A 9,925-nucleotide genomic window follows, 5' to 3' on the forward strand; every position below is an offset into this window, starting at 1 on the left:
GGGCTTATTTCTGCTTCACATGCTTGAAGATGACAACGTCATGCCACAAGCGAGTGCGTCGCTGTCACTTGAGTCAGCGTACTCAGCGAGACGATCAAGGTAGTGAAAGATGATGCCGTGACTGAGTACATCCCGAATACACACGCGCTTCAGCTCAGAATCTCGTAATTAGATTTTTCCGCGTCATATCCATCAACTTTAATTGCGAGGTCGCGAAACTCCTAATCTTCGTTTTCAAGGAACAATGCGATTTTTGAAGCCATTGAGAAATTCAAGCGCCTGCGACGACGCCAAGCACTCCAATTAAAAGATTGCTACCCAGAATAAGAAAGTTTATTGCTTCGCATGTTCTCGAATGGCCCCATTAAACAGTTGAGGGAGCTGTTACCTCGTGACGATACACCTCGTTTTCGAGACTAGCCTAAAGCGACCATAAACAAGCTCTAGGCACAGTGTCACTATCCTTCGACACCATTACAGGTTTGAGTAAAGCACTGAATACACAGCGTAAAATTGATACAACGACGCTGCTGCTAGATAATCGTGATCTACTACTAGCAATGCGTTTCGATGCCGTGCGCCAAAAAGACTCCCACAACGCACGTGAACGACCGCGACAGACCATTATCTTGTGCTAAATTTGGCTGGACTAGCGCGAACGTGTGACATTTTAAATGCACAAAAGCTGATTGTGCCAAATCTTAGATTAATTCAAAAGGACCGTACGTTCGCAACTGTCTGCGCCACGGCTCACAGTAAATACCGTAAGAAGAAGCCCAACCGCTTAATAAAACGATGCATGACGAACTGGTTCTGTAATGGGCCACACATCGGTTGGAGAACCGTTGTTGTGGTACATTAACTTTATGGGTAAAATACCCGATTATCTAATTTCAAATTCATTATTTTTTTAAATCCCATTTATTATGGGTAACGAATGTGGTCGCCGCCTGATATAAATCGGGCGGCCAAAATCTATTTTAAATTAGCCAGGGTAAGTCTTTTTAGATTTGAACAATTAAATAAAATGCAGTTCCCTTTTGATCTGAAAGCGTTAAGTGCCTTCCTAAGGCTTGCGCATTGATCTGTAAGAGATAGAAGCCTTTCTAAGGTATATCCTCTTGGGCACTAGTTGCCACTTGGTTCTACGAACCCCCTGAATCCCTCGAACTAGGATTCCTCAAGCTTTAATAGCTTGTACGACTCCCTGAGTTGTTAAACCCATAAGTTCAAAAGAACTAAGTGACTCTATGAGTCTGAAAGTCTTCCTCTGACTTTAGGAGCGAGGTAGCTCCGCTACAGGTTCTATAGAAAAGCGAAGGTCACTCATTGTCGCAGAAGAACATATATCAGTTTTGTTGTATACATGCTGCCGTGTAAGATGGTGATCGTAGGAATTCTGCTGAAAATCTTGCAGCTTGGGGACGTATGCGCAGAATTTTGCCACTTTAGGCTTGTCCGGTCCCTCAATGTGCTTCTGAGCGGAGCTTTGGTGCTGTTAGAGTGTACGCAACAGCAATTGATGGCCAAGAGCTTTCGAATGAGTCGTTAGGCGACAAGATCGAGAAGAATTATCTTAAAATCGCATGAAGGGGTCGATCAATTCACCCATTGTAGAATCATGTGCCGAAGGACGACGAAGAAGTCTGAATTATCCGTGGGTATTAAAATCTTTGCCGCGATTAATTAATTGTTATACGATATATAAGGGTTAGGTAATTTTTTCACGGTGTCGTCGAAAGGGTCGTCGAGCTCAGAGGCTCTATCATTCGGAAGTGAAGCCGTAATCAAGACAATGATTAACTTCTTCACATTCGCTTATCGAGAAATTTGCAGCTCAAAGGCAAGGGCATCGCAATTATTGGACGCAAGCGCTGTCGAAATGGTGTCAGTACGATGCTGCATACGATATATGTGTTACAGACGACTAGGGCCGAAGCAAGAAACTGAGTGATTTTTTAGTCGAAGTAGAGCTTATATGGCATCGCTTTGGATCATGAAGGGGACTTATTGAGTTAAGATTCTTACAAAGGGTCCATACTTTGAACTTGCTTGCAGCCAAGTGAATCGCGTAACTAGCATCAATTTTCCACTAAAGATTGCCCTTTGTCTTTCAGCAATATTTGGGGGTCCTTGACATCCACAGCCAAACCGACACACGAGACGACAGGTGCTAGTGTAATATGGCGCTTGTTAAATGTTGCATGAATGCCCAAACAGCCTGCCCAAACAGCCAGACACTCCTGCTCAGATAAAACGCCATTGTCGCGCATATTATCAGCATCTGAGCTCGATGAATGATTTGTAAGACCAAAGTAAGGTAGTTATATGCCGTTGGTCTTATCAAGGAGAAATTAGCTCCTGTGATCCTCAGCTCCATATTGGAAAAAGAGATCAGCAAGTCCCAGCGAGTCGGGTAAACACACTGTAACAACCGCGACAGCACTCCGTGTTCTAATCTTGGTAATCATGATAGAGTGGCCATGTGCACTTGACCTTTGCCACCGTACTCCTTGTTGACCTATCTAGGCTTAAGTTAAAATAGTGAGGTACACCATTTTATTGGAAAAAGAGCTCAGCAGTCCGAGCGAGTCGGGTACACACACTGTAACTAAATTAATAACAATAATTTCCGTAAAAGTTAAACCGCGACAGCACTACGTATTCTAATCTTGGTAATCATGACTGAGTGGCCATGCGCACTTGACCTTTCCTCCGTACTTATTGTTGACCTATCTAGGCGTAGGAGATTTTACCAAACTCTGAGGGGAGATAAATGGTTCCAAATAATACATTGACGTTAGAACTGCAAGATGGTTCTCGTGCAAAGACATAAATCCATTATTCTTATGATGCTAATTTCCGTAATGGAATTCTAGAAATTTTAAGTAAACGGTAAATACTTTTTGACCGTCCAGTTAAAACAAACTAAGTGCTTTTTAGTATTTGCTTCTTTGTTACTGAGCCTCTTGTTGCTAAGCTATGACGGGGTGTCCCGTTACATAAGTACTATTAATTAATTCCTATAAGAGGAAATGAACAAAGAAGTAAAAACTATTATCTATATTAATTTTGACTTAAATAGTTCCAATAATACCAAATTTGGTATAATTGATGCAATAAGACATTAGCTCTATTGATGGTTAATTTAAATTTAAATCAACCCCGCTAATCGCCACAAGACACGATTGTGCGGTGCGCAAGTACGCACCATACATAGATACTTATTAATCTAATAAAGTCAGTAGTAAATATAAAATCTTTACGTCGGAACCTAAATATATTAATACGGTTTTACTTTTCCCTAATTCTAATCCATTGAATTACTTTGGTAGTTAAAGCCCCTTAGCGGCTTAGAAAACTTCCTTTGTACTCTTATGTACGTGAAGTTTCGAGGCACCCTTACCTACACTGTAATCAGTCTAAGGCTAACTAGTACCGATCAGTAGGATACTCCCCACATAAAAATTGAGGGAATAAGTCCGCAAGAATCTGTGGCTTAAGTTCCCAGAAACCTGCGGTCAAAGTTCCCAGGTACCTTTGAAAATTAGCTCTAAAGAAGAAACTAAGACAATCAAGTGTTGGCGCTTATCCACTTTCCCCATCCTAAAAATCTTTAGCAAACCCATTATATAAGAAATTTAATCGAATTCAAGGATGATTTCATTGAATCAGTACCGTGCGAGTTGCCTAAAGATAAAGGCACTCGACACGAAATCGACCAGATACCAGGTTCGATATACTGTGTCATGAAGCAATCGCCATTGCCTCGTGAACAAGTATTAGCGAAAGATCTTTGCTGATTGCTTGGCAGCGGGTCATGTGAGGGAGTCAATCTCAGCACATAGAAAAATGGCGGATTGCGCATGCATTCAATACATTAAACGCTGCAACGATACCGGCTCAAACGCCGATACCACGAAAAGACGTAATCATTGACGGTATGTCAAAGAGTACAATCTTTTTGTCGATGGATCTGATGGATTTATGCGTGAACAGGGTATCCCGTTCACCGCAGTAAGCCCCCAAGTGGTATGCTATGGAAGTGGCTTGTAATGTTCCTGCAACATTCAACAGATGTGTAATGTGTAACCAATCTGTTAAGATCGGTGCGAGATTTCGCACCGAGTTATTCTGATGATGTCCTCGTTCATAGCAGAGCCATGAATGGAAAGTCGGACGTTGAAGTACACCGTACCCACGTCCAAAAGGTTCTTACATTTATGCTTAAGTACAAGTTGTATGCAAGTCTCAAGAAGTGTATATTCGCTGCAAGCGAAACACCACTCCTTGGTGCATCGTGGGTAAGTACGGTGTACGCCCTGATCCGGAAATGATCAAGGCGATGACCGATTGGCCAGTGCCAGTCGATGTTAAGGGACTTCATAAGTTCCTCGGTTAAGCGGCATACCTGCTTAAGTACTCACGCGATTATGCCGAAATGACAGTACATCTTTCTTCGTTGTTGAAGAAAAAGTTTAGTGGTCATATCGCGCTAGTTATCAACGTTCCTATGAAGATAACAAGGAGATTTGATGTAATTGTCAATCCTGGCAATCGCTGACCAAGATCGACCATTTCATGTGGTCTGTGACGCCAGCGATTTTGCAATCGGCTGTGCGTTAATGCAGTATGACACAGACGGCGAAGAGCGAGTCGTCTGTTATCAATCGCGTCAGCTTCAACCAACTGACAGTAACTATCCAGTGCATGACAAGTAAAATCTTGCCATGAAATTTGCATTGGCTAAGTTTAAGGTCTATCTCTTGGGAGATAAACCGTTCATTGTATACACGGACCGTGCGTCCTTACGCACGGCCGGGGGGAACAATCCACACCTCTCGCAAATAATGGCGAGATAGTTGTCGTTCTTCGCGGAGTATAACTTATTTGTGGAGTATAAACCAGGACGACTTAACGTCGTCGCTGATGCCCTTGCGCCCGCGCCGGCACGATTTCGAGCTGCGCATAAGGCCACTGTTGCAACAATAAGTGTTCCGTCGTCAACATTACTTGACGACATTACAAGAAGATTAGTTTCTTAAAGGGTGATGGGTTACCTTAGGGATCCATCCCAACAATCCTTAAAAGATTTGTCGAAATTGTATCGATACTCAACAGATCGATATACAACACGCAATGGTTTGTTGTATTATACAGCCATTGCTGGTGCACACCTCGTGTTGTCATCCCCACCCATAATGATTTGCGATTACGCATCATGTACGAGTACCACGATGCACCAATAAGTGGTCATCGTAAATATGAGAAGACTTATCTCACGATAAGTCGCAACTTCTACTGGCCACGCCAGAATGAGTTCGTCGCAAGTACATACGTGCTTGCGACGTTTGTCAACGGGTAAAGCCCAAAGCTTCACCCAGTGGTCCGTTACGACCTCTGCCTGTTACGGCAAAGTGATGGCAGTCTGTATCTATGGACTTCGTAATTGAATTTCCCGATGACAATCACAACAACACTGCTATTCTTGTCTTTGTTAATCGTTTCAGCAAGATGTATCATCTTGCTGTCGTCCTGGATCGATCACACGGAAGGCTATGCTCGCGTATTTGTTGACACGATATTTCGACTCCATGGGTTACCCCGTGAACTGGTCGAGACCCTAGATTCACGGCAGAGTTTTAGCAATCTGTATTTTCAATTTTCAATTCTCTTACACAATTAAAAATGTCAACGTCGGACCGTCCTGAAACAATGGTCAGACGGAGCGAGCAGACCGTATTCTCAAAGAGATACTTCGCGGATGCGTCCACCCTATTACGAGTTAGAACGAGTTCTTGCCGATGGAAGAATTTGCCAACATATCAGTGCATGCTTCTACAAAGCATACACCGTTTTTGGTGAACGGCTTACGCACATCCACGTATACGTACCCTCTTTTAGAGTAACTCTTACTTAAGAGGGGGATGGACTCGCTTGAACAAAGAACCTTCTAGCTCTTGCTCATCACGCATTGGCCCAAAGGGGGTCAATCCGGAGAATACCAATGTCGATTTAATAAACATTGAAGTAGATAAACTCAGAAATAGCAATGACGCTATTACTGACTTAGAAAACGATGCTAAAATACTTAGCGTCGAAAATATTTTTCTAATGAGACCGATAATACTCTCAATAATGGGAAGATTAAAATCTTCGCAGTGCGAACCGGTCGCACTTAGGGAAAAATAAAACCGAGTCAGCAAGTGATTTTCTGCTGGCAAGAGAAGCAGTGGTCCGTTTCGTACAGGATTCCATCGCTGGTGCGGTGGACCGACAGAAACGGAACTCTGACAAAAAAAGAAGAGCAAACATACTTTCATATAATGTTAACGACCTGTCCTACTGTCTAGAACATGTATTGACGAATGTGAGCAGTAATAATTTTCTTCATAATTTTATCGGCTATTATAATTTTTTTAATATTATTTTTTCGTGTACTTCTGTGCCAAGGCAATGCATGCACGATCGAGCTTCCTCGTAGGATGCCTACGCATCCTACGTTCTATGGTGGGCGTCTCCGCTCTTATTATCAACACGAGGATTCTTCCGATTTCATATGACACCGGAACGGTCTAGGGCATCCGCCAAAGCCTGATGGTCCCGAGCCAAAGCCTTATGGGCTCGAGACAGAGTCTAATTATCATGAACCAGTCGATCCACTCTCTCCTCCATGGAAGAAATATTTTGACGAGCTGTCATCAGCTCGTTTTGATGGGACTGATGCGTCCTTCCGTTAGGCAGTTGATCAGTCAACTTGCGCACAATCTCTCAACTGGTCACGAGAAATATTATTAACCGTCATTGCTAACTGGCGGCGACGGGATCGCTTGTGATTAAGATCCGTTCTTAAAGATTAAAGGGTGTGATTTAACTCACAATGTTGATCCGGGTTCGTCAAACGAGACGAACCCGATTTGTCTTCCCCTCCACATCCATTAACGGATTCGGATGGTGAGAAGTGCTTTCCTGTTAAAAGCTTTGTGAACTACCGAGAGGAAAAGAAGGTTTGCACGAGTTATCTCGTTCGTTGGTGAGGGAAACTCATTCCCAACTAATGATGGACGTTCCTGGTCTCGTTCTGCAGTACGACGAGACCTACGTTCTTGGACAGAAGATCCATGTGCTTCCCGCGCACGTAAAAGGAGTGGAGGTTCTCAATCTCTTGACGCATCTCGTAAAAGATGAGCTTCCTCCAAAAGGAATTTTTTAAGTGGATATCCACCTTAGGGGCATTACCTGCACCCTAAAGAAGCATGGACATGAATCCTCCTTATAAAACAAGGCTTTCCTACCTCTCTAGACAAACGGTGCAGCTTATAGCATGCACCGACTACGGTCCGTTGTTTCGAACCGTTAATAGAAATCGTTTAGCTTGTCCAGCCAGACTTCACGGTCTATGTTTTGTACATTCTGTACAAAGCTGTCCAAGCTTGAAACAAATTTAACATTCTCTACAAATGCTGTCCAAGCTTGAAACAAAGGTTTGACATCCTTTGTCCTGTTACATGTGTACCATATACCATCGATGCTGGAAAAAGGCATCGATGAAGAATTCAGTTTCATCCTCACCAGGTTGTGAAGCCTGGATGAGTCAAACACAACGGAATGTGGTATTGATCGTTGGTCATACCAGAACAACGAAGTAGGTTTGCCTTAAAAGGCAACCAAGGCCTTTTTTCAGGAGCGAACCGCAACGTATTGCGGTCCCTCTCCTGTTGGCTCATGTTAGCGTAAGCACTAACTTGGCCCTTGGAGCGATTCCTAAAATCACTCCTTTCCTGGTGATGCAAACTAGCACCACCAGAAGCATTCCTTTCTCCAAGATCACTTCGTTCCTGGTGACATACACTAACATCACCAAGTGATCATCGCCCATCGATTCATCATTAGATGACTCCCCACCAAAGAGGTCCGACGAGTCGAACAAAATCGTCATCACCTCTTTGGTAGTCACGTTAGAACCCAAAGGTTTCATGGACTAGGCCCCGAGTGATCCGGTGCCTTCTCAGTCTGCACTGAGTCGAGCGATGATGGTGACTTAGACCAATCACCTACAATTTAAGTATCAGGTGACTTGACCCCGTCACCTCCAATGTCATCAACAGATGTCAAACCCCAGTCACCTCCAATAGGAGTAGGAGGTGAAGTATCTACCACAGTAGACGCATTAGGGCGTCTACTGAAACATTTGTTTCACTGACAGCTACACTGATCAGTGCAGCTGCCAGCATAGCGGCCTCACGGGCTACGCGCACAGACTTATTTGTCGCCATCTAGATTTGGTCGAAATCAATAATGCTAATTAAATCGGTATTTTGATTTAAATCATAGTGCAAATAAAATCGGTATTTTGGCTAACTTGTAATTGGAAATCACTATCTTGATCAAAATCAATAATGCAAACTATAGGGAAATTTTTTACAGTCTTTCCTGTCACCATACACAATTCACTGGAGTGACTATTGTTTTAGGGGGATGTGATGTAACGGGGAGTCCCGTTACATAAGTATTATTTCCTATAAGAGGAATAATAATTATGAAATCTTACAAGAGGAAATAAACAAAGAAGTACAAGATTGTTATCTTTATTAATTTTGACTTAATAGTTCCAATAATACCAAATTTGGTATAATTGATGTAATAAGACATTAGCTCTATTGATTTGTTGAATTAAGTTTGAATCAACCCCGCCAATCGTCATAAGACACGATTGTGCGGTGCGCAAGTAGGCGCCATGCATAGTTTGTTATTAACAATAAATTTAGTAGTACACAGAAGATCGTTACGTAGGAAACTAATATATATTGAAACAGTTTTACTTTTCCCTAATTATAATCCGTTGAATTACCTTTGGTAGCTAAACACCTTTAGGTACTGCTGAAGAAGTGTAATGGCCGACCATAACAGTTCGCGAGAGCACGCAAAACTCGGGAAAGTACAATGAGTGATCCATCCGCATGTTCCGTCTTCCCATAAGGCCGAATTCAAACTTCTTTCGACTTCACATTCGTTTCCAGCTCCGGCAATGTCTTTGTAAAGTTGTTAGCTCTCCATTATTTCCGCTCTGATGTCCTTATAAATACTTTTCCATCACCGCTGGCTTTCACCTTATAAACCATTTGCTAAAAGTGAGTTCATCCATCAAGGCCTGAATCGGGGACCTGCCTACTAATTCCTTCAAACGAGACTGCCTTTTGGTATTGTAGAGTATTTTTTGCCGTAGCCAGTGATTCCGGAAAGTCACGGCAAATAAGTGTTAATTCCTGATGTGCAGGAACTCCAGCTGATACAAGTTCCTGTGCACGTCCTTTTCTTCTCCAGTCATTCTGCGGCATCCTGGGTGCCCGGTCATATTATCTGAATGTTCAATGTAGTTTTGGCTGTTCCACAATTCGGCAATCCGAGAACCATCTTCACTCGTCTTCCCAAAAGCCTCCCAAGAACACCCCTGCAGTCTGATTCCTGTCGTTCTTCTCGTCAGCAATTTCGGTCGATCGTTTCTTATACTTCCACCTCGATAATACCCTAGCAAAGTACGCTTTTCTTCATCTGAACGCTTTATTGACACCCCATAGCCAGACTCACGGCACACATGGCGAATGTGTTCTATAAGATCGCAACATGTGGCAAAAACTTGGTTGCAATTGCAAGAAGATATTTTTAGAAAGGTGGTGGAATTAAGAAAATATGAGCTGGAATTTAGTAAAAAGCGGGCTGGAAATTATTGTAATATTAAAATTATTATTTGCGATGCTCTACATTCCATTCTATTTTACCTACGCAGGGGTCTGCTATTGTTTCAGACGTAACAACCAATCATAATTAATGGGTGTTATCTTTATTTCAATACAAATGACGCCATGATTTGATTGGTCAGATTCTACCTGGCTGGGTGGGAATAGCAGCTTGGGTGTGTGGAAAT

General features: G+C 42.7%; 2 protein-coding genes across 2 annotated transcripts; one reads left to right on the top strand and one right to left on the bottom strand.

The window, feature by feature from the left end:
• Positions 1-345: 345 nt before the first annotated feature.
• CCR75_003445 (uncharacterized protein) lies at positions 346-638 on the top strand (the record flags this gene model as incomplete). Its single annotated transcript, XM_067961539.1, has 2 exons — positions 346-406; positions 448-638. The coding sequence occupies 2 exons, from the start codon at positions 346-348 to the stop codon at positions 636-638; spliced, it is 252 nt and encodes an 83-aa protein (XP_067817395.1).
• Positions 639-2,081: 1,443 nt separating this feature from the next.
• CCR75_003444 (uncharacterized protein) lies at positions 2,082-2,273 on the bottom strand (the record flags this gene model as incomplete). Its single annotated transcript, XM_067961538.1, has 1 exon — positions 2,082-2,273. The coding sequence occupies one exon, from the start codon at positions 2,271-2,273 to the stop codon at positions 2,082-2,084; it is 192 nt and encodes a 63-aa protein (XP_067817394.1).
• Between the last annotated feature and the right edge of the window lie 7,652 nt (positions 2,274-9,925).

This window comes from Bremia lactucae, linkage group LG3, assembly GCF_004359215.1.
Source record: "Bremia lactucae strain SF5 linkage group LG3, whole genome shotgun sequence".
NCBI classification, from domain to species: Eukaryota; Oomycota; class Peronosporomycetes; order Peronosporales; family Peronosporaceae; genus Bremia; species Bremia lactucae.